General features: G+C 41.6%; 1 protein-coding gene across 11 annotated transcripts in view; it reads right to left on the minus strand.

Annotated features, from left to right (window-relative positions):
- ADGRL3 (adhesion G protein-coupled receptor L3) overlaps positions 1-25915 on the minus strand; it is a 496471-nt gene that overhangs the window by 34885 nt on the left and 435671 nt on the right. For 6 of the 11 annotated variants that reach the window (XM_077782989.1, XM_077782978.1, XM_077782981.1 and 3 more), the window contains 5 exons: positions 21600-21666; positions 20147-20238; positions 6701-6727; positions 3740-3908; positions 876-1001 (listed from right to left, as the gene is read on the minus strand). In XM_077782989.1, the coding sequence (XP_077639115.1) occupies positions 876-1001; positions 3740-3908; positions 6701-6727; positions 20147-20238; positions 21600-21666 (481 nt within the window). The remainder of the gene's footprint in view (positions 1-875; positions 1002-3739; positions 3909-6700; positions 6728-20146; positions 20239-21599; positions 21667-25915) is intronic. The other 5 variants (XM_077782980.1, XM_077782985.1, XM_077782984.1 and 2 more) reach the window with 1 other exon arrangement.

The raw sequence follows: 25915 nt of genomic DNA on the forward strand, positions 1-25915 counted from the left end.
TTGCTCCAAGACATAAATTGCAAATTAGGTTTTCCTGGAAAGTTATAAGCTGCTACTCGCTGCATGTCTTTTATAATTTAATAGTGGAACTGTCGTGTATAATTACTTCCATTACTAATACTGAATAAATTTGTGTTTGGTTTCTATTGATTAAGAAATAAGCTTCTTAATTTTATATGAACTCTTCATCCATAAATCTGCACCTGAACACACAAGTTAGCTTCAAAACTCTTAAGTGCGTAAACTGCACAAAACCTGAATTTTCAGATGATCAAAGGCAACAAATTTAGTAGCATAGTGAGAAAGTCTGACCCCAATGGCTTGCCCTAAGAGGTCTATAAGCTAAGACAAATTGTGTGAGGCACAAAACAGACCAAACTACTGAATGTCAGAAAGACAGCTCTTTCACTGGGAAGTCTGCTACAAGACACTTGCAGCCTTTAAATGTTTTTACAAGAAAAACACTCGGGGCTTATCGTACCATTCTTGTACATTTTAATAGTTAATAGTGACAGCCTTCACCTCATGATTAAAGGATGTACTAGAATGTAACACAGCTGACAAAATGCTCCCAACTCCTGCTTCCCATGGAGAGCAGGCAGGACACGTCAAGTGATAACCACCCACCTGCCTCTGGAAGGCAAGTCTGCACATTTTATTCCTGAGAGAACTATTCAGAAGGTTCTTGGAGAGGCATTTAATTACCATCACATTTCAAGGGAAACCACTGTGTTGAGTTCAGGTCTGGAAGTGAGGGAAATCTCTACAGGTGCACTGGGGAGTGGCCTAAGGCATCTCCTTTGGAGCTTTCCTCCCAGAATAGTTGAGAAGGGTTTTGGCATGGCACTGGGACACAAATAAAAAGTTTGGGTTACCTGTGAGCCTGTGGAATATCTTCCAGGTGTCCTTGACCCCGAGGTTTTTCCTGAGCCGATGGAACTCTCTGTACTTTTCCCACTACAGCAATGTGTGCGCAGGCATTTTCCGTACTCTTTACGTACCTGGCCAGGGAAAGAGAGGTGGTGGTTAGCAGTCATCTCCTCCTGCAGCCCAGTGCCTTCTGATTTTCAACACAGCCCTTGATTTTTTCTCAGTGTTTTATTATAATAAAATCTACTGCAGTGTGTGGGACCCTTGCAGCTGAGCTTATGGCTGAGGATGTCACAAGAGACTGTTCCCATGCAGCAAAGCTGCTCGTTGGCACCAGCCCATTACAGCATCCTCTGAGGCACATCAAAGGAGTATGAGAGAAAGTGCAGGTACACTATTTATGACTGAAAATTAATATTGTTGTAGATTTGATATAAACTAGCATATTGGCTCATCAAGGTACTAAAAGTTATTGCTTCTGGCAGGGGACTAAGAAAAAAGAATTCCAAGAGAAACATATGAAAGCTATTGATTTTTTATTAAAAAAATGTTTCTTGCAGTCAAATTGAAATTTGAGGAAACAGTAGAACCAGCAGCATTAGAGATTATATTCCCAATACTGAGGGATGGCTGGAGCCTGCTTTTCCACAGCACTGTGCAAGCCAGTCATGTTTTAAATGGGCATTGCAATCAAACTTGTACCACCACCTTTGCTTCAGAGGAGCTACGCTGCCTTGTGCCAGCACAGGATCTAGCCTTCCACCAAGCTTCAGATGTGACTTTCTATGGGCAGCAATACCCCAAAACCAGATGGGACAGGGTTGAAGGTCAGCTGACTGTACTGAAGAGCCAAAAGAGGGTCATGTTTCCCATCGACACAAAAAAACCCCAAACCATCATGCATGTCCAAAACAGCAGTTGAAAAATTCCTTGAAGCGCACGGTTAGCTGTACAATTTTGCCAAACTTTCCATAAGCATTTCAAAACTCTGTGAAACAACTGCTTAAATAGCAAATTACAGCTTTTTCATTAGGCTCTTCCTTAAGCGCTTGAGACAAACACATACCACAAGTGCCCAATATGCTCGAGTGCCTAATCAATCCTTTCCTGAGAGAAAATAATTCAATTGCTTTAATTAGCCACCTACTGCTTGCCTCTCTGCAGCATTTTGCCAATTTTCTAGGCCATGATAGATAGAAAAGGAAAGAATTTTTTTTTCCCCCTTTAAATAATACCTCCCTCAGCTCTTAGGTCAGAGAGGTGCATCCACCCCACATCAAGGTGCCAGCCACATTCTCCTTCCCTCTGTGCAGCCATAAATCAGGAACAATCCACAGTCATCAGTGGTGGTTTAAGGGTGTAAATTAGCTTAAGACAGAAAAGAGCATGGTTCTGTCATGTTGATTGAGAACCTCATGAGCCGAGGATACTGTAAAGCAGTACAGGGATGCTGGGTTAGGAACTGACCTATTGCAGGGTGCATTGGAGGTGAGATGATGTACCAGTCAGAGGGGTGTAGAAATTCAAACTCCTCTGAGAGAGGCATCTGCAGCAATCGTGATGCTTCCTACACTGTTACTATCATCTTGCCTGGAAACTCTCTTGCTGAAAGGTTTGGGATAATCAGCAGGAAGTTGCATCTAGCTAAAGTTTTAAAGCTTCTTAAGATGGAAAAACCTGAGATGCAACAATAAGGACAAAATTCTTAAGCCCAAAAGTATTCCTTTGGTTTCAAGAATGACATTTACACACAGGTCTATAGATCCTTATGGAGGCATCACTTGCCTTTTACAGGACTCACTTTTTATAATCTTGATTATGTTTTCATGGGTCAGATCTCCCTTACCTTGTATAGGAAAATGTAACAGAGGAGCAAGCCTGTGGCTCTCAGATGGAGAACAGATCACAACATGGACCTGACTTTACTCAATAAGCCATTTCACCAAAAGATAGCGGTCACCCTGAGAAACTGGCACCAGTGTATCCACATTAAAGTCTTCCCTATTGGTTCAGTAAACTGCCCTTTGAAACAAAAATGTACATAGCAAATTATCAGCAGACATGCACAGAATTGGAGAGCCCTGTATAACTGAATTTAAGTAGAGAACAAAAAGGTTCTTAAAAATACTTATTACTGATTGTCAGAGGCTGTAAATTTGATCTACATAAATGCAGAATTTTTATTCTGCTGTGTTTATTTTTTCCCCCTGGAGTTTATCTAAGTTACTCCACTGTTATCTTGCAAATGTTAATTGGGGCATACTTCAATTTCCACCAAGAAGCACTTGCTGTGCTTGCTTTGAGGAAGATTTCTAAAACACTGCATCAGACTGAAGCAATACAAAGGCTAATGAACTGCTGCAGAACCCAGGTCCTTCACTTCTTAAAAAAGCAGGGAAAGAAGCCCCTATTACATCCTATCAACCCACATATGCTGTCACAGAAAGGGGTAATTTCCTGCAGGGACTGCACATGAGGATGCAAAGCTCCACCTTGAACACTCAGCCATGTGACCACTTTCTGGATGCTTGTGGATTCTCTCCCCTCTCACACTGGCATACAAGGAAGGAGAATCTGGCTAACAGCAGGAAAAGCCCTGACAGCAGGACGCTGCAAACTGACAGCTGACTTTTCCCTTGTCTCTGACACATCTGCCAGGATCCTGGCTGCTGAAATGCCACTGCCACATGTCAGAACCTCATTCCCCAGCATCTTGCTGGTTTCCAGTCTAAATACCACCCTCATTAGGCGCACAGAGATAAATCTGTGTGGTACAAATTCAGGGCACAGAGACCATGCTATGCTGTGGTTGTTAGGCAACAAAACACCTTGTTACCACCTCTATTGCTGCTGGGAACCATGATCTTACCTTTTTCTGGAGGACACAATGGAAAATGAATATAAACATTCCCTGCAGAGAATTGAATATGGTGAAGAGATACGCCATGATGACTGTGCTTTCATTAATATACATGAGTCCGAATGCCCAGGTCAGTCCTAATAGGCAGAGTAGGGCTATTGCACCTATAACCCAGGACCTGTCAGGAGAAAGAAAAAAACAAAAAGGAAAAAGGAATGGGATTGGTTTTTCTTCTACACAAAAGAAGGCATGTGTCTACAGGCAGGAAGATTTTGCCCCTGGTTTTAGCAAGAAGAAAATAGCATATCAAAATAAATCATAGAGCATGGAGAGCTTTTGTCTTCAAGCTGAATGCGGTTTACAAATCTTCAAGCTTGAGGAAATACAAGGAAGTGGAAGTGTTATGAGCATAGAAATTTATCATAACCAAAGCACATTTGTAACCACAATGTCTCTTTTTTAAATATGTAAAAGCATGTGCATGTAAATGGTATGTAGATGTCATTTCTGCAAATGGAGTGAAAGAAAATAAACCAAATGAAATGACAACTCTGATTGTCACTTTTTTTAGTGTCCACTGGTTTCACAGGACTGCCAGCTGGATTAGCTTCTTTATTTACACTTAACACCAAGACACATGTATTGCTGCATTTTAGCTAGTCTCCCATATGCCTGTAAGCCAGATAAACAGCTACAGGCAGGTGGGCAAGCATTCCCTGCTTGCCAGATCCACTCCACACAAGGATGTTCTTTGCAATGCTGCTTCACACTTCTTCCACCCTGCGATGAGGGGAAGTGTGTATACTTGTACAGGCACTCACACACTACCTCTGCTAACGTGGGAGCTACTGCCACACTTCTCCCTGGAGAAAAGCAGGGGCAATCCTTCTTCACATGGGCCATAAAACTAAGATTATCACTTGCTCCATCTCAGGAAGGCAGTGGGAGTAGAGGTGTAGCTACTGCTTGTCCCCAAATGTTGTTCCAACAAATAGGGGGAGCAGTAGGCTTTTGCCTGCTTTCTCCCACTGACTTTCTACCAAAGAAAACCTGGACAACAGAGCTGGGGACATGGGATGACTGCTGCATGGCCTGGGTTTAGGCATATTTGGGCTTCCATCTGCTAAACAGAGAATGGGACAAAGGGAAGAAAGATGAAGCAGCAGCAATTCGGGGGGAGACAAAGCAGTCCTGCAGAGGTCAGACAGACAATCTCTGCTATGGAGAGGCCATGGCAGCTACAGCTCCTGTTCCTTTTAGCAGGGCTTATTACAAACAAAAGCATACCAATGTTGTATTCAAGTCTTTTGTTGTTTGTTTTATTTTTTTCCTTTAGGTATTAGAATGAAAATGCAGCATTAAATCTTCCACTGAAGTTTATAAAATATGTATTATTTAACCACATGACCAGAGGAGCTCCCTAAGGTAACCACTTATTAAGACAGTTCTTTAAAAATCACTATTATGGACCTAGCAGACCAGAACAGCTCCTTTGAAGCATTTCCAGTCAATCCCACTAATAAATATTTAGCGTGATGCAAATTGAAAATACACTCTCACAATCCTTCAGAAAGGTAGTCGCTAAATAAAGCGACAGCTGTAGTTGCTTGAGATATTTTTCTCCCCGAGATTCCACCATCAGTGAGAGCATGCTATTGTCCTAGTTGCATATCAATTAATAAAATACAAATAATTTTATTTTTCAACAACAACAACAAAAAAAAAAAAAAAAAAAAAAAAAAAAAAGAAGAAGAACAAATTAATGGAAACCCCCCTTTTTCTCCTCTTTCCACTTTTCCCATCCCCAGATAAAATCTTCCTGCATTTCCAGAGTCTTTTAAAAATTACTCCCTGGAAATCAGAAAAGTATTCTGCTCTGAAGCACAGCCCATTCTTGAATCTGATTACAGAGCCTTTGGCTGCAGAGGTGTACAGGAATGAAACAATTATTTATTGAAGATATTCTGCCTTCAGTGATGGAAAGGAATCTGTGGGTTAGAAGACCCCCTACAGTGCAAACTGCACACATTAACGATGTTGTGCCTCAGAAAACAAGACCTGGCAATAAGAGGACCTGGAGATTACTGAGACTAGCTCCATCCCACATCTGCAGCAAAAAATACAACCAAGCAATGAAACAGAACATGGGAATGGCACTGAAAGAACAAATACAAAGGACTCTTCACCAGAAGAACAAACTGAAAGTCTACTGCAAAGTTGATTTGCTTCTATTTGTGCTACTGCATAATAATTTTTTGGTTGCAGGAGAAAGAGCGCGGATGCCCTAAGGTAAATAATTTCTAGGCATTTTTGGCTTTCTTCACAGGTTTGGGAGTTAGGTTTTTTTGGTGTAGCTTGAGATTTTTATCTTGCTCTTGCTGCTGCTTTTCCATGGCTTTTCTTTCCTGTAGTGGAATTTTATTGCAATAAAGAAACAAAAATATCCAGGTTTTGGTGCATTTGAAAATCAGTGGTGGTTTACAATTAGGGACAATTAGGAGGTACTCCAATGAGTAAGGAGCCACCAATGCACATAGATTTGCTTGCACTACTCCCATTAACTAGAAAGTGAATAATGGGGAATAGCAGCCAAGCACCTTTTTGAAAATTTGCTTCTGTATTTATACTACCATAAAGCAATCCCAGTGACAGAGCACAGTGGACCACAGGCTGCTATTGGTAGAACAAGTCTGTACTATGCAGGATTAAACTGGGAGCTTTCACCTTGAATTCAGGTAACATCCAATTAAAGAATATAAAGCAAATAAGGTGACAATTGGTTGGCAATACACATGCAGCACATTTACGCTGCACCTTAGCTGTATGCCTGACCATTTTCCTGCACAGTTTGCTCTTCTGCCTCAAAAGCGAATGACAGAAGCTTTAATGATTTTTCAATATTGATCTGACAGCTGGTTCATGAGACCACACTGATAAATGAAATTTATCAGCCATTCAGGTCATTCTTACTTGATGAAGGGTCTGTTATCCTCATAGCTAAAGAATGCATAGACATAAAGACAAGAACACCAACATTAGAAATATAATGACATAGAGAATAGCATTTACTGCTAGTCCCCCTCCCTTCTCCCACCAGCCCTCACCTAAACCAAAGGTGGACTGGCACCAGGTGAGCCTGGAACACACCAGCCAGCCTGGCTTGCTGCCCCAGGGTGTGGGAATCCAGGGCTTCCCTCTGGCTGCCCTGGCAGGGGGTCAGGCCCTGTACAGAGCCCCAAGAGACTATCTCTGTCCATGGAAAAGAGTTTTCAATCTTACAGGATGAATTACAAGCTCTTGAGTGCTTGATATAAGTAATAATTGAGTGAAGCACGGGTGCAAAAGTAAAATTTTAGGATTCTAGATTAGGGGTCCAAAGGGGACAAGATGGAGGAAATTAGGTGCGTCTTGTCCTTTGTCTCCTTCTTCGTGCCCTCCATCTTTCACTGTAGTGTTGGCATTTTTCTGTTGGTTTGGGCTGGGGACACAATGTTCAACGTAGGTGACAGATATTGTCACGTTATTGTAAATACAGCCCAGGGAGTTTCTGGTATTTAATGTTTGTAACATCCCACTGAGGGCAGAGCCCCACACGCTGCCCTGCAGGACAGAGCTGCGGCAGGGCAGCAGAACATGTTAGAGATAAGCAAGAGTAAACAACCTTGAAAATAGCACAGACAAATTATGGCTTCTTTGGCAATGGGCAGAAAGACAGAGACATTTTACAATCTCGGAATCATCAATACCACAGATTCCAACACCAGGGAATTGAAACATTACTGGGAATGCTGGCTTAATGCACAGAAGCAGGCATCTCTAGCTGTGTGCTGCAACTACCTCTCCTCGCCACCATCCCACAGCTGTCAATGGACTTTGAGATATCTTTCAAATGCAATGGCTGTCCCTGGAGAAGACAAGCTTTGAAACTCCAGCATAGTCACCACAGGCGGCTTTCAGGTGTTCAAGTGGCAAAACTTCACCGTACCTCCAGCCTGTGGGGCGGGAGCATGTTACAGGAGTATCTTTATTGCCATTTACTTTTCCAAAGTGGAACTTCTAAGTGGACACATTATGAGTCAGACTGCAGCATTCTTGAGATAATGGCATCAGGAACTTCTAAAGCCCTGGGTGACAAAGCATGGACCTATTTACTACCATTTCATGGCGAAGAGCAAAGAAAGGCCTCTGCCAAGCAAGGGCAAAAAGCAGCTCACTGCAGTGATGAAGAAACCAAACTGGATCACTCAGCTCCTATCAGTGTGGGGAGCACAAGATTAGTTGCAGCCATTTTCCATGGGGAGTCCCATACCTTCTGGTACAGGCTGTGTGCCTCACCCTGCTTGTGTGGCAGGCGATGTGCAACAACTCCCAGGCCTCCTTTCCCCACTGACATGGAGCTTTTAAACCTGTGATCCCTTGCAGAAACCCCCATGGGTCCCAGAGATGTAGGATGGCTCAATACGTTCATCTCATTACCCCTGTCAACACAGGCAGGCCAGTCCATCCTGCTGAGACTTCCTTGGGTCAATACTGGCAACCTGCAGCTCCTCTACAATGCAATTAAATGAAATGAAGATATGAGACAATCTGGAGCTGTCAGTCCAGCAGCGTGGGCAGGAGCAGGGCCTGGATTTCTATTACTGTGTTCACAAGCATGCAGGTTTTATGGTAAAGACTTTATACTGAAAAGCAGTCAGCACTAGATTATAAAAGTACAGAATTAGAATTGTTGCTGTTACTATCTAGACCCCTTACAAAGTTTTTCAGCAACCCATAATAGCATTTCTTCAAGACAGCTGAAGGTTCCATTTCATTTTTTGTACAGACAAAATGCAAAACTGGTAAACTCAGATTCCCTGTGAGCTTGAGGCTAACACTTCAAAGCAGCTGAGGAGAAAACCACCAAAAATACCTTAGCAGTTTTTATCCTATTTTCAGTGTGGATGTGTCCAGGACCCACTGCCCAAAGCAAACAGGTGCCTAAAGAAGTGATATTTTCAAAGATGCCTAACTCCCAGGGGCCACAGAATTTAGTGTCTTGTAGCTCTCATGAAATACAATCCTTTTCATGTTATCAACTCAAGTGTTGTAAGAAACTTAACTTTTGTGTTAGCAACAATTTCTGACAAAAATTACTTCAGCATGCTTTGTTTTTTTTTATCCCTGGTGAAGTCTGTGAAACCTATCAGTGGTGCAGCAATACTGTGTCATTATCTGCAATACATAAAACCTATTGCTTAGACAAGAGAAAAGTCTGGGAAGAGCCTCAAGTTCCCAGAAAAATGGAGGTGCTGACTGGAAAACTGAGATTATATTCACTAGTAGTAAAAGCAAGTAATAGTTGAAGCAGAAACTGTTGGAAAATCTAGCCTAGCACAGCCTGAGATGCTGCATTTGAAGTGCTATCTCCATATTTGGTTAAATTAATCCAATAGCTGGCAGTAAGGGATAAAGCCCATTGCATTTAAATTATGTGACCCTGCTCCCCCCCACAGATAATATCAGACTAGAACTCTCAAAAAGGAATTTATCTCTTAAAGGAATAGGTATTTAAGGTAGGCAGGGCTTCACCATTCCCTGAAAAAATGCATTTCTCTACTGACTGTAGAGGAAACCTGAATGATGGCTTAGATGGAGGCTCCACTTTCAAATACCTGAAGGTAAAAAGCTGATCTTTAGTGGCTGCATTATTCATTGAACCTGTGAAATCTTACCTCACCTCCCTTGTGTTTCTTTGCAGCCCAGATGATGGATAGTGGATGGTCTACCAAGCTGTATAAATACCTAATTCATTTTCTAATCTTAAAAAAGCCCTGACTTTACCTTGGGGCAAAGACTTCTTAAGGTTAATTACACATCACGTAAAACTCTTTCAAAATCTTATTTAAGTTAGATGTCTTTCAATTTCCCAGAGTACCTTCTCCTTCAGTGATGAGAAAGGATTGTTCACATTACCTTCTATCTTCCTATATCTGGTCTGTATTTCCAGACCAATACTTTTAAAAAAAAATCCTAAAATTAACTACTTATATCCTTGTTTTGATTAAATTTTCTTAAGAAATTTCAAAATCAATTCATCCTTAGGTCAGGAACCCCTTTTGCACTGCCTGTCCTTTTAAGACCCCAAGAAACACCCTTTTGTCATCAGGAGACCAAATTGTTGGGATATACATGGACAGCCCAAAACAGTTACAGACAATCTGCAATTTATTAGAAACAAATGACTTTCCTGTATCTGGATTAGCAATATCATGAAATGTTAAAGCTTTCACTTTTTCTGCAGCAGGAAAAGTAAGTCAAGAATTTACCTTCACATGAAGATTGGTTCTAAAATGTTGCTGAACAGAGAAACTCTTTTTTCAGAAAGCAGCTATTCAGCTCTCATTTAAAAAGAATAATGGCTGGTCTTCTTATGCTTGAAAAGAGCCTTTTTTTTTTTTTTTAATTTAACAAACTGTAGTTTTGAGCCACATTTAGAGTAAAACTAGGCCTTTAATAAAACTCTACATAACTAACTGACTTTACATATTATAATTTTTTACAACCTTTCACATTTTAGCTTTATTTAACTTGAATTTATCACTCTTTTGACAATTCCAAGTATTTCCCCATCTCCATGATAGCAGGAAAAGATTCAGTAAGCACATGGACTGATGCCATGGGTCCCAAAATAACTGTTTGGATAGCAAGGAAAAACACCACAGTGAGTATACAGGACCTTTAGTAGCTGTTAGGGGTGATGAAACCCAAATAAAAACAGATGGATGATGTGCCCCCACAAAAGCATTCAGAAAGACCCATGGAATTAATTTTAACATGGTGCAAATAAAGCAGAGAGGCAGATGTTTCCTGCAGGCAAGCAGGAGGGAAACACAAAATAAAGTGTGCTATTGTGTCTCCTCTCTGCCTGCCAATATGAAGTAGTAGGGATGTTGTGCTTTTTTTTTTTTCTTTTTGAAATTTCAAGGATTAGGAACTATTGATTTATTGAAGGAGTTGGAAAGGCCAGCACTCCCCTCATAAAGCAAACAGGTTCATCGTTAATTAGTGAAGGAGCATCTTCATGGCGAGAAAAATCAATACCAAGCAATAAAAGAGTGCTTAAAGGATTTTGCCTTTGCATTTCGTGACAAAGTTACCACCTTGATGGCATGAAGCCAAAAGACTTCCTAATCTCCCTCCTTAGGCTGCTGGTGTTCATCAAACAGGCTTCCAAGTCATCATTTACCAGTCTTATCTTCTGGCTCCCACACTGTCTTTGACAGTATGTGGCCAGTCCCCTCAAGACATCAGTGAGCCTGCCACAGCTTCATTTGCAGGAGAAACTCCTGCCTCTACATGCCTTGAACATCTGTAAAGGTTTAGGCTTCACCACCTGGCATAAGGGTAATTTTATATATATTGAAAGCCATAGCCACTTTTGATTTCCACCAGTAGATCTGCAAATATTGTTCATACAAATGAGGCCAAACCTTTCTTGGCTCTATGTGATGCCTAAACCTATGATTTGAGGCAACCAGTGGCTAGACTTTTCTGCCAAACGCAAAGCATCATCCCTTTCTGCTCAGCTCACCCAGGGAAGTCATGTCCTGCTTTCTCAGACTTGTCCTTAATTATTGCAATTGAAAAGAGCAATTCTGTTAAGTTCATCTCATTTTCGGTAAGTAATTAATTACCCTCAGAATTGCTTACCCTGTTTATTTCCTTCCTCCTCACTTTGCAAAGGCATGGCACAATTATTCAAGCCACACTGATGTGTAACCACATATCTAATTGTTTCCACACTATATGAATTCAGCAAAGCCTTTAGACACATTTGTATTATCCAAATAGCACCAGCAGGGCTTGCCGACAAAGTGCTTAAAATGCATGGCCTTTTAAAACAATAATCATGATTTACAGGTTCACAGAAAGATTGTAGGTATTAAATATCTTCCAGGACACTCTCTCAAATCAATAACCACTGATTGATTTTTTTTTTTTTTTTTTTTTTTTTAGATTCAGAAAGGACAATACAGCTCAGTGAAGATTAGTGCCTTACAATCACCATTCAACATTAACACAACCATCACAAAAACATAGGTAAACAACCAAACCCCCACATCAAAACAATCAGGTATCAACCAAACTCTCCTGTGAAAAACTCAAACAGCAGCAGCTTGCAACAAATGAAATCAGATGCTGCCATCAACATCTCTGTGGGGAAAGGCACACAGATAAAAGTGCAGTCTCAGATGTTTTTCCAGCACTGGCAGGGTTTCTGACTCTCAGGTGCTCATAAACTTGGCCCTTGGGCAAAATATAAATGTACCATACCTTTTCTTGGTAGGAAGCTTGTATATAATTTGTTTTGTGCCAACTCCGATTGGTGTTTTTGGGTTTGCTTTAGGCTGCCTGTTCTATTTGCTCATGCAGAGATGCAGATGAAGGTTACATAGGAGCAGCACTGATCTAACCAGAGGACTCAAACACTTACACAGGATCCAGGGAGATCTGAGACAACTCTTGGCTTGTTCAGCCTGATAAAGAGGAGGCTGAGGGAAGACCTCACAACTGTAGTTGCAGTTTCCTCATGAGGGGAAGAGGAGGGGCAGGCACTGATCTCTTCTCTGTGGTGACCACTGACAGCATCACAGGGAATGGCCAGAAGTTGTCAGGGGAAGTTTAGGTTGGATATTAGGAAAAGGTTCTTCATCTGTAGGGTGTTGGGCACTGGAACAGGCTCCCCAAGGGAAGTGGTCACAGCACCAACCCTGAGAGAGTCAAGAAGCCTTTGGAAAATGCCTTTTGGGTGTTCTTCTGTGTAGAACCAGGAGCTGGACTTCAATCATCCTCAAGATATTCTATAAATCTATGATTCATTGACCATCAGGTTATGAAGACATGGTACTCTCTCTAAAGGCCATATGAAACACGTAGGTTGTGGCCTGAACTCTGGGACAATGAAAATGGGGGAAGATGTTTCTAACGCCCAGCTCAGTACTCCATGGCTAATATCTAAACTTTGCAGAGGGGGACATTTTCCAAAGGAGGAAAAAGCTATTCCTCATCTTCCAAAGTGCCTAGATCATTTGGTTATCTTTGCAAAACACTCCTCTTAAGCTTTTTGGTGACAGAGAATGAGCTGTCTGCATGTCCCAAGCACTCTTTAAATAAACACACTTGCTTCTCATCCAAGTTTAGGGAGAGTCAAACACTGGCTCGGGAGTCTTCTTGGTTCCCTAGGATCAGATCATCCTCTCCATGGATGATTCCTCTCCAGAAGCCATCCCTGGAACTGCTGTGCTCTGACCCTGCTGTCCCAAAAAGTCAGAGGAGTCCAAAAATGCTGCATATAGCACATTTAGCTGGGTGGGAAGGAGAGATTTTTCAACGCCCTCTTCCTGAACAGCCCACTCAGTTATCCTTTCTATTTTGTTAGTAGAGCTGTATGAAAATCTTTTTAAAGAACGCTCACTCTGTACAGGCACTGTAATGTCTAATCAGGACATGCATGAAAACTTCCTCTCCATGTTTGCTGCTCCTAAAAGGGAGTGTTCATGTTGCCAGACTCTCAGCCCTTACTCCACAAATCTGAGAACTCTGAAGATAAAGAAATGGACCTTTTGCACCTAGATGCTGTGCTGGGCAAGCTCTCAAAAACTGGAGCCACTCATTGCACCATGTCCTCCCTCTGCACTCCCAAGCAAGCACAAACCCAGAGGTAATGAAGGATTAAAGTGTTGCTCTTCTGCAAATCCAGTCTCCTGGGTGAACACAATGCAATATTCAGTTCCAGACCCTTTGTCATCACAAACTATTTCCAAGTTGGAGCATTTTAGGATTAAACAAGGAAGATCTGGAAACCAATAGAGGATCTTAAATCTCCATAGAAAAAGCTGGAATAATCCTTATTGTCTCCTACTTTGTTTTGTTTCTAAAATGGCTAGAACAAAGCACAAATTAATCTTCCATTAGTAAAAGCATACCTGCTACAAATTATTGTTCTTCATTGGTAATGTAAGCTCTTCATATCAAAGGAGAAAAAAAAAAAATCTTGCTTTTTCAAAAGTCTGACTCATTCCCCACTGCACCAAACTCAGGATGTTTACTTTTTTCTGCATTTCAATCAGCTGAGTAAATAAAACTAGACTGGTAAACTTCTGCTCCTGCCAGCACAATACCACTGTGTTGAATCAAGGATTTAATTTAAACATTTCTGCAGATTATTTTTGGAAGTTCTATTTAACCTTTGTTTTAAATTTTCTACCTAACTCAGGCTTTTTTTTTTTTTTTAATGGTTTAAGCAAACCCACAGGATTGAAACGACAAGCTAATCTGGGGGCTGGGATTAGTCATGTCTCTTTATATAAAATACATATGTTGAAGCACGAAAATGAGCAGATAATCACTTACACCCATACAACATATGGGGAGAGCAGGCTATGGAAACTGTTTTAAAAGAGGCAGATCTTCAAAAGGGGCTTCTCAGTTTTGTGCTTGGTGCTCCCCATCCTTCACCTCCCACAGCCTGGGCCAGACTCCCTGAAAGAGCCCATACTGAGCTTTGCAAGGTTTTCTATAGTAATAATCAGGGTTAAATCTTAATGTTTGGCTCCTACTTTTGGCTGTTAAGTTGTGCATTCTTAGATTTATTTCTTGCAAGCCTTTGAGTAAGAGACTTCTATGGAAAAAAAAAAAAAGACACAAATAAAGGAGTATGGTTTGAGTTTTGTTTCTACTCAGAAACTTGAGAGACCATATATGATTTTGTTTAGTCATTAATTCAGGGTTGTGGCTGCAGCCACTTGAAACTTCCATGGCAGCCAGCAATCTGAGGAGAGCTCATTTTGGTCATTTGAGGATTGATTTCTGAAGGCTGCAATGCAGGACATTTTTGCTTTCTCCCCATTAATGGGATTTCAGCATGTGTTCTTGTGAATCTGGTCACAATGCCTAAAAACATCATCTCCTGTGTGCTCAGAATAAATAGATGTTTTTCTAGGGAATTCCATGTTTTTGACATAGTGCTTATTCTTTCATTGTGGAAGACAGGATAGAAGCAGTTTTCCACAAAAGTAAGAAAACTGCAGCACAACTGCAGTGATTAATGCAAGGATTAAACTATCTCAAGGTCCCTAATTAATAGTGCCTCTTTAGCAACAAAAGGTGCTCCCAGCTAAGACCCTGGGCCTCCCTGTATGAAGGAAAGAAAATTAAATTTCCAGGATGACTTTCAGGTGAGTTTCTACGGCACTAAATAATTTTTTTCCAGCAAACCCAGGACTACAGCCTCACATACTCCTCTTTGAAGGGGTCCCTACATGTTGAGCTTTCTAAAGAGCATGCAGGTGGCCTATGGCACAACCCAAACTATATCCTGACTAAACCAATAACACAATAAAATGGGACAAAAAGGGAAATAAACTGGCAAAGCCCTTTGCCTCTTGCCTGCCTTTTCATGGGTCTGCAACTGCCCTTGGCAGCTACTATTGACGTGTTGCTCTTCCAAAGTAAACAAAATAAAATCTTGTTGCCACATACTACAGCACAGAAGAATGTCAGGAAGTCTGGTCTGGCCTGGGGAAACACTAACAGACTCAACCACAGCCAGGCAGCACCAGGGAGAGAAGGGATGGATGCCTGTGGGAACTTCAAAGGAATGGTTATATCTGTAAGGAAGAGAAAATGATGGCTTCTGGTCTTTCCTGAGAGAGATCCTCTCCCCTCCAGCCATTTGGAAAAGTCCACTGTAACTTCAGGTGCAGCAGTTGCTCAACCCCCATTGATCAACCCCCTTAAACTGGTTGTAGAACTTGCCTTTTGTCAGCTGAATGCCTGCTCTCCCCTCCCAGTTTTCCAGCAGTTTCCCATGTCATTAACTAATGAGCCCCTCACAGTGCACAATGAGAGCTTGCAGCAAGACAAAAGCTCAGATTTCACTATATATCCTCAAGAGTGCATCTGGATTACCATCAGTGTAGCTCTTCTTTTTTTTCCCTTCACTATAACCACGATGATTTGAATGAGCAGTATTTAAATGGCTGCAGAACAAGCACTGCACTGCCACACAATGCAAAGGCTCCACCTGAAATCCTGTTTTGCACAGAGAATGGTGGTTAAGCATCTGGAAATGGGGATGGTTTGTTGTGCTGCAGCATCTGGTATGGGTTGGATGGAAACCTGGTGTGCAAGCTGCCACAGTACACACCTGACCACCTGGAAAGGAGATGATGGATGGAAAACGGAGGAAGCGTGCTGGACTATTCACATATAATGTATTTTCCATTGTCACAGGAGGCTTCCTACAGGAATGTGAATATGAAAAAGATTCAGTGTAGGCTTGTCTGTGACAATCTGAGACATTTTGCACATCCAGCATCTTCCTGGCACAATGGAAAAGCACGAAGGACAGCCTCTGGGCTGCTTGGCTTCAGAAATCACTCCACACAACAGCAACCTCCGGTAAAACAGCCTCACAGCTGCTCCAAAGAATTCCAGCTGCTAACACATCCTCATGAGGAGCCATCTGTTAGCAAGAATGCATCAATACTGTGCTGATATGCCTACAGTTTCCACCTCACAGGCTACAGGTGCAAGCAGCACAGCAGGCCTTCACCATCCAAAAAGTTTATGTAGTCCCTGGCTTGAAAGATGTGCCTTCCCTGCAAGCTTGTAAAGGCTGGGGGAATCAATCTTCTAAAACAACACCTTCCTGGGTACATTTGTTGATCTCAAATTAGTTTGTGCTCAAGAGGCTTGTTGTGCACCCTTTGTATCCCACTTTTAGTCTCAGATGGGCCAGGAGTGAGATACAAGTGATGTGGGCAGGGCTGCCCAGGACTAAACAACGCTCCTCTCTGCCCATCTCTGCCCACTTGTGTTTGCCAACAAGCCACACACAGATGAAAGAGCAATGGCCACAGTGGATTTTGAGCACCCAGAAAAAGCCATTGTAAAAGGCTGGGAAGGAAAACCCCCTCCCAGTCTGTATTTGGCGAGGCATGGTGAGAAGCTACACACACCACCCAAGAGGTAGCTGTTTGAGCATTCTTGTCTGTGACGCTTCATACTAAAGAGATTATTAAAGGGCAGAGAGAACCTCATTCTGAATGAATCCTTAAAAATTCTGTGTAAATATACTGAAGGAAGACATCAAACAGAATTTTTCACAAGGGCCTAGGTAAAAGCATGCTATTTCTGGGGATGGTACCTCTTATGAAAAGGAAGACCAGATCTTCCTGGCATCAGTAGCAGGCACAGAAATTCTTGCATCTCTGAACAACATATCCCACATACACAGGCTCACATCTTTTCCTGGCTACATGCCTCAAAAGCAGGACTAGAGCACGAATTTTGCTGTCTCAGTGGGCACAACCCACTGAATTGGCTCAGTACCAACCTGTCATACAGGGAGGATGCCACTGGCACAGGGTGAAGGACCCACATATGTAGTTACTCTACTTCTCTCTTGAAATACTGGGCTAAGCTAGAAAAGTTAACAAGGACAAATATAAACCAGCTCTGTACTCATCAAATCTCTTGCTGGGTAATCCCTGGGTAACCAGTGCCCCACCGCAGGAATGTCACAATATCCCATGCTGGCACAATAATCCAGGGACTGTTCCTGAAGGTTAGGGAAGTTTATTTTTACAACTTTGCACAGTGCCTACAAATCTATCAGCCACACAACATCTGGTTCAGACACTGCCCTTTGAATGGTTTTTCTGTTGGTGCAGTAATTAAAGGTATCCCAGGTGACACCTGATCCCTTATCAAGTTCATTAATTTAAGTGGAGTTATTTGGCTCTCTATTTTCTATACTTCATAATGTATTTCTAACCTTTAAAGTGACATAGGCAAGGACCAGATTGCAGGGGCGCTTATTAACAGCCTATTAAAATATTTTATGGCCTTTATTTTTACGTTGCCATAGGGAATCAAGTATTTTGCTGTTGTTAAACAGGCTCGGGATTTATGTTGCGAGAGCTTCACAACAGCCTAACACAGAGTAATGCTAGGAAATGAGCTGGGAGAACAAGCTCTCATTCAGCTCTCCATGTGCTGTAAAGCTGTCACATGCAGATGGCAGCAAGAGGCCCTTCAATGCAGGCCCTTGGTTCAGTTTGTTTTATTAAATATAAACTGAGACAAAAAGACACAAGGCTCTGGAACCTGGGTGCCTTTTTATTAACCCTGTAGACCCATGGAGGGTACCTCAGAAAGGATCTTTGTGGTCCCCTGTGAAATAAATGTTCTGTGGCTTTTTATTCTGGAACTGCTGTAACACATCCATGTTTTACAACTCACTTAGAGCCAATGACTGTGCAGGAAGACTATGATTTTACCTGCAACAAGACTATTATTGTATCTAGAAGACAAATATGATCTTACTGAAAACTTTCCTTGAGATTGCAAGACCCTCACTTCCCTTAGGAAACCTCCCTCCAAGGTGGATTCCCCTCTCTGTTACAAATCTGCACTTCTTCCTAACTCAAGCACATCCAACACTGAGACAATACAAGTCTTGAATTTAGAGACTTAATGATGGCCTGCTTAGGTATTCAGAAATTACAATCAAGTCTGCTCTGAAATGCTTGGTTTGATAAACTTCCTGGGGTGAACCTTGGGTCTTCCTGAGTTTATATTATGTTGCTCTTATTTTCTCAAGCATAAAAAGTAATTTGTAACGAAGCAACGCATTTGGAAGAGTATCAGCAACATACTTAAAAGTATTTTAATTGCTTGTGTTTTCAAAACGTTTTAATGAAGTCAAATCAGGAATAGACACTCATCTGCCAAAGAACCTATAAAATATTTTACAATGACATTATAATTGATGCAACTGGTTGTATAAATTCCTGGCATTTAAACAAAGATACTAGAGATTAGCTCAAGAAGATTATTCAGTAGGCATTTATTATTTCAGCTTTAATTATAAGGGTTTTGTTGTTTTTCTTCTTCCCACTTTTTAATTTAAATGTCATACTGTAAGATGATTTTGTGTGGGTAACCTTAGAGAGACTGTTCTCAACAAGTAATCCCACAGCAATAATGCCTGACAAGTAGCCATATTGATAAATGCTATTAAATGTACCATGCCTTCAATGCCTCATCCAAGACCAAATGACAGACTATCTTTTTGGGATCAATCCTGGACATCCAGGAGGGATTGCTCCTCTAATTTCATTTTATAGCAGAGCAATGGCAGGAGAAATTGAGGCTCCCTGCAGAGCAGACTCCCTAAGACCCGGACAAATGAGGACTCTGAGGTCTGAGCTCACTGGGGTCTCCTGCATTTGTGCAGATTCCAGTTCCCTTTCTTCCCAACCCTTGAGGGAGAAGCTGCACCTAAGAAACTAAAACTTCACCCAAGGGACCATGCCAGGTCATGGTGCACCAATGGCACTGCAAGCCTTGCCTGCTGAGAAAGTTTTTGGGGGGGCCCTGACCTGGTTTAAATTAAAGCTGCATCTGCAAGAGCAGCTCAGCAATAAGAACACCAGCCTTGCTGAGAGCTGCCTTGCAAGTGTGCAATTCAGACATCTTCTAACGAGCTCCCCTTATGCCTCTTCTCCCTTTCCTACCATGAAAGAGACAGGAGAACCCACTTCAAGCCGCGTTGCACCATGCTCTCCTTTCCTGCGTGAGCAGTAAAGTGCCGACTCCCAACAATTTCTTCCTCCTGAAGCTCATTAGATGGTTTTATTAATTAGCGGCTCCCAATTTTATCATGCGCTGCACCTGAAATCTGGCTTGTGTTTTTGAAGAGAGTAATTAAAGCCAGAGGTAGTTGAATAAACAGGCACTGACAGAGACTAATACTCTACCAATATAATGAAGCAGCTTGCTAGACAGTAAGATGCCCAGGCTCAGATGTTAACCCAGTACAAGGGCAAAACATGCTTTGGCTGGCAAGCACATCCACCCACTGATGTGGGCAGCCCCAGGTAAATCCTTGATAACTTTGATGAAAGCAATATCAGACTCTGGGGGAGAATTTGGGTCATGGAATCTGTCAGGGGCCAAAACAAACAGAAAACAAGTAAGGCACCTGCCCTCAGAACACACAGAAGGAGTAATAATCAACAGTTTCAACACCTTCCCTGTAGAGACTGCAATAATTAGCTGGTAATTATTGGGCAGAATTTCCTTTACGTAGACTAGAAGGTTACCTGCTTCAAGGACAGAAAATGTAGCTTTGCCTCCTTCATGAAAAATTGAACTGAAAATGCCAACAATTGCAGCCAAGTCCCAGTATAGTGCTTCATCATCAGCCACCTGGTATCTTTTAGAAACCACTTTGCAGTGCCATAGCCCAAGGTATTATCCCTGGTTAGCACTGCTGCTGGCAGAGCTGGTTCCCGTGTTTCACACCTCAGAGAAATGAGGGAATAAACAGGAAAAGACAGAAACAGGCAGAGAAAAACCACTTACTTGATATTGTCAAGACATCCAGATTCAGGTTTCAGTATGGCAGTATGATGAAACATTTTATAGAGAGCAATCCCAAGGAAGATGACATTAAGCTGTAATGGAGGGGGAAGGAAAAAAAAGAAGGATTATGTGACACAGCACAACATGGTGGGGAGAAAGTCAGCTCCTTCTCTGTAACAGATGGGTTACTGTAGGAAATTAGCTCATGGTACAGCTTTATAGTGACTGAATCACAGAAAATTTCTAAGCATTTTTTAAGGTGACCTGGCCTCTAGATTACAGGACTGGTGATGCCACAGCCTTACCACAGTTGTGGCACTACTGATACAAGGCTAGTTCTAACCTCAACTGTAGTGCTTCAAAGAGCATTATGGAAAATTAAAAATAATTGCTGCAAGGGCTTCTCTGTGTCTGAGACATGTACAGTCGTGAAAAGTCACTCAAAGCATCTCACTTAGCCAGCCCCATTGTAATGAAGCATAAAAGCATCTTTTTTCTGTGAATACACCTTTTAAACATATTGTAATGGGGCAGATGGGCAGGGAAATAAAAACTGTTGCTTAGCACAATGCAAAGCTGAAAAACAAAAATAAAAAAGGGTTTGATTTGTTCTGTAAAAGATGTGATGGTGTTTCCATGCTTCAGTGGTGGCCAGTTCCTGGAAAGGAGTTTCCCAAAAAGCCCAGTCTAGGATTTGGGACATATTTAAAAAGACGAGATATCTTTTTATGAATGAATTGCTTAAGGGGAAAAGACCCTCAATAGTTGTAGCTGGTGGCATGGCCCCCTTCCTGATGTGGAAGGCTGCTGAAATGGCTCCCAAGTTGCAGGAGAAGCAGAAGAAGCAGAGACAATGTCTGCATTGAAATGAGAGCGTCTGGTTTTCTGGGCTAGCCAAACTGTAGCCTAGTCAAAACAAAGGATGGTTTATTTAAGCCATATTGTAGCGATTAAAGTATAAGGAAACTCCAGCTGTCTCTAAAGTTGGGTTCTCTACCTTGTTGCTGTGTTAGCTGATATACTGGCAATGTGCTGAACATGAAGTCACACAAGTTTCAACTTCTGCTGGTTAGGAAAAACCCTCATCAAACTTCTTTTCCCTTTTTTTTTTTTTTTTTTTTTTTTTGTATTATCAGTGCAAAACTTCACTCTGGAATTCAAAAAGGGTGTAAGCAGTGAGTGGCATCAGAACAGTTTGGCACTTCTAAATGTCCAGTGGTAGAAACCAAACTCTGCAAGTGCCCATTCTGAAGCTCTCTGGTCCATTTTGATCAAGTATTTTGCAATGCCAAGAGCCTCTCATAATGAGGATCTAATTGCTATGCCAGGTAGGGTCAAAGAAGAACATGCCTTCCTCAAATTAATCTGTGTAAATTAAAGATAAAGAGAAAAGGGACAGCAAAAGTTTTATTTCTTGACCTGAGAGATGGAGTAGTTAATTAGGAGTTCTTACCATAATTATCAAGGTCGCTGGTCCTATAAAGCTCCAAATGAAGTAGGTGTCAAGTCGGAGCCAACATCTGTAATGAAACACAGGGGAAAGAAGGCATTGAAGGACTGCACCCAGGACATACATCAAGAGCGAGCGAGTGACAGAGAAGAATGTGAGCTGCAAAACATGCCGGTGGGAGACAGGAAATATTACATTGCTTGTTCATTTAAATGCTGAATTATGTGCCCAATTTCTGACAGCGCTATTGATGGAATAAGATAATTACCTCTAGGGGAAGCAGGGAGAAAATGGTACAAGGCCTATTTGCTAAGGCTTACTGCATCTGTTGGAAAAACTCTCTTAAAGTGTGGGGTTTTTTTAAGGAAGGGGTCTGATGAACATCCACAGAGCTTCTTCTTTGCTTTATGCTCCTCTTTGCTCTCCAGCTCTGATACAATACAAGCTGCCTGTCAGCTGTCAAGTGAGATGACATTTCTCTAGCAAATACATCAGAGAAACTTTGGTGCAAATAGGAAGCATGAATTAGATAACAGAAGGCTGAGGTTTAATTAGGTTCAGCAACTTCCCCTTTAAAGTGTTTTATTTCCCTGAACCTCCTGAGTATTTTGTTTCCACTAATGTTTCCAGGGTTGCATATGGTCTGCGCTATCACAAGAAGTTGATTCATGGCCTAAAACTAAATTATTAATCGCTTAATTTCAACTGCATTTAATACTCCCCACATTTTTTAAAGCCCCTGGGAAATTACATTTCCATTCCTGGTTCATTCCAGGCGACAGGAAGATAAAATGGAAGTGACTCGTTACAAGACAGACAAATGTAAATTCCAAGAAAGTTTCACATGATGTTTAAAATAATATCTTGTTGTCTTTGCAACGCTGCAAATCACAGTTCCGTTTATACACAAAGGACTGAGAAAGCATAAAAAACCACTCTTACACTAAACATCTGACAGAATTCCATGATTAGGCAAGTGACAGGAACTGTATATATGAATTTATCATGGTGGTGGAGATAGCAGTTCTCACAAATGACAGCTCTAGTATATGTGCCTAATGTTTTTTCCCTTCCAATGGACTTCGCAATGGGCAGAAAGGTCTGTGCCAGCAGCCCCATGGGAGATGATCAGCAGGAGATGCCTGACAAGAGAATAAAGCATGTCCTGAACCTCTGTGACTGGGAGAAGCCCAAACTATGAATAAATTCAAATATGCAGAGAAAACTTCTCACTTCCCTTCCTGATCACATAAATTCCAGATCTCATCAGTGCTGGAGATGTATTGATATATATACACATACTCATAAGGCTATTTGTCACAAATTAAAATACCGTCACTTCCGTAACTGTCATTCCTGAACTGCCTCTGCTGTTGCTCATCCAGAATCTTCATGTAGTAGCAGCAAAATCTTAATGTGAGAGGCAAACAGAGGCTTTCAGAGCAATTGCTCGGAAATTTTGTTTCCTCCGTGGCTGCTGAAGTTCAAGGTGATTTAGAGGCATCTGGTAGTGGAACAACGTGAGTGACTTGAAACTATTTGAGTCTGATTCCCTATATGAAAAGGTTAATGTGATCATGACATCTGTGTATCACCCACAATAATCTGAAATGTCACCCAATTGCAACTAGATTTAACAAAAGAATAGACATTTCAAGGATAATGAAGTCCCTGTAAAAAGTGCCCCCTCATTCCTAAACAAGGATGTCTGTGGAGCAGCAGCTCACATATTTACAAGGCATTTCAGACTTTATACCTACCCCATTCCCCTCAGGAAAAATGAGTATCTGTTGCTTATGCCTCAGCTGCTGCATATAAATCACAGAATACACAGCCCCATCACTTTTTTTCTACTGATAATGAGTGCTGGTGTGTGGGAGAGGACTCAGAGGGTTGTGGAGATTTTATTTTTTTTAATGAAAATATTTTGAACTTTTTTTTTTTTTTGACAGTTTAACATTCAAAACAACCCCCAGCCCCTGCTGCCCAGAAGTTGGGAACACTATTTTAGTCACTATCAACTTGGTTTTCCTTCAGCATGAAGAATGGCCTGAATCTTCGAAAGTCTGTGGAAGAGGAAAAATATAAACCCTCTCTTTACTTGTTGAAGCATGGTGATCGCCCTTCAGTCACATCTGGTGCAGCTGTTTTTGAATGCATATAGGTTGGGACGTGGGGAAAAAACTAGGGAAAGCTGAAATACAGAATGAGCAAAAGGCTGTGCCAGGCTCAGCAAAAAAGAGCAAAGCAACTGGTACCTTTTCAAGACTGCAAAAACAATGAAATTTTGCAGCCCACTCCCCTAAAATATTTATCTCTTCATTTGTAGAAAACAACTGAGTGACAAGAGACGGATGCTGCTGAGAAACAGCAGAGGAACCAGGTCCTGCCATCAGGATAAGTGGAGACAAGGCATGGAGCAAAAGGAGCCCAAGGAGAGTTGGCTTCACCTAAGCTGGAGCAAGCTTGTGAAAAACAGAGAAGGCTTTTTTTAAGCCACTCTGTGCACTTCAAAGAATGCAATGTCATTTTTTATTTGTTTGAATAGAAAATTTGCCTTTCTATGAAATTGTGTACAATACTCAGTCTTGGGGGACCTAAAAAAAAAATGGGGTTTTTGGTGGTCATTAGGAAGAGGTGAAATTCTGAACCTGTTTAAGTCATCCCTCATTAAAAATGCAAATTAAGACCAAAACATCAAAACACAGGCCTCCCGCCAATTGCGCTGTGGAGCTGTAAATTGCTAATCAGACAAGTACCACACTGAGCTTTTCTTGCCTTAGAAGACAAAAACCCACACACACAATGAGCTGCATAAATGAGCTCCTCCAAACAAGGAAGCAATCAGGCAACTCACTTCCCAGAGTTGCTAATCTTGGGCTGCTGAGTTACTTGTGACCCTCCACGCGCAGCTGCGCTGTGAGCATGGACCTGCCACATTACGAGTTTAGGCTGTGCTGCCATTAAGCAAATGAGCTCCTTCAGGGCTCAGTGCAAGGCAAAGGATTATCAGGAAATGTGTGTATGTAGGGAATTCTGCTCAAAACCCCACTGCTTCTTCTCAGTCACCCCAATGTGTACAGTTCTTGTGACAAGCTCTGTGGCACTGCTCTCCTTTACTTTTTAATTTCCTCCTTTTCCACAGTGGCAACTCACAATAGTCACCTAAAGCTTTGCCCAAGTAATAAAGACTACAAAGAGTTTACTCTATTTTCTGCATGAAGAGAAATCAAATACTAAACTATCCCTGGTGTGCATTAAATATAACCAATAAACAATCATTAGCTGCCATTGGACCATAAAATTTGAAGAGCCCTAAACATATCATGTTGTTCATGGGAGCTCAGCCGTTTGTTTCATGTAGCTGTACTGCCTCCTTGTCAGGGTGCAGTAATGGGATATGTATGCACCAGACGTGCCTTTCGAGGGTGCAATATAGGTCCTGCTTAATGGAGTTCAGCATCCACATAGCTCATGCTTCCTCCTCCAAACACTGGCAGCAGCACTGCAAATAAAACAAGTTCAGTGGAGCCACCCAAGACAAACCACATTGTTAGATGCTATTTTCTGAGCAGCATTTACATACATTAAATGTCAGCGCCTGGCTGATGGACTCGGAGACTGTATACATACACAGGGCTTTCATTTTGCTTTCTGACAGCTGGATTGCTTACCGTGTATATCCTGCTTTATAGCATTCCAAAAGGGGGGAAGAAGGGGGGAGAAACAAAAGAGAGATCCCTGCCATGATGGATTTGATCACTACTGAATGAATATACCTACAAGTTTCTAAAATATATTGAACCACTCAAAAGCGTAGCTGATTTCCTCTGCAATTTGTGAGAGGCTTTGCTATGAAACCCAGGGAAGTATGGAAATATGGAACAGCTTCTTGCTGCTTATTTGGGATGACATGCTTCTAGCATGAGTCCCTTCATAGGCTGCTAAAGCCATAATTAAGCTTTTACTGAATTTTAGATGCAAATTATTTTCAAACACTAACTACAAAAGCAAGTACAATTTTCTATACTATTTTCTTTGCATTTTGCAGCATTGCCTACCACGATCCTTGACATCATATCCATCGAGGAGATGGCTGGATTTGGTTAACGCACAGGATAAGGCAAATGATGTATCTTTTAAATTATTTTTTAATACAATCCAAATATCTTCTTTTTTGCAGCAAAACTTGAGCTGTGGCTATTTAAGACCTAGCAGCTGAAGATATGGCCTGTAAGAAATGGTAACTTGGATGTTCATGAGAGTACTGCCAGAATCTCTTTGGCAATGTGGGGAAACCACACTGTCTGCAGTGGGGC

Source organism: Lonchura striata, chromosome 4 (assembly GCF_046129695.1).
Source record: "Lonchura striata isolate bLonStr1 chromosome 4, bLonStr1.mat, whole genome shotgun sequence".
Classification (NCBI taxonomy): domain Eukaryota; kingdom Metazoa; phylum Chordata; class Aves; order Passeriformes; family Estrildidae; genus Lonchura; species Lonchura striata.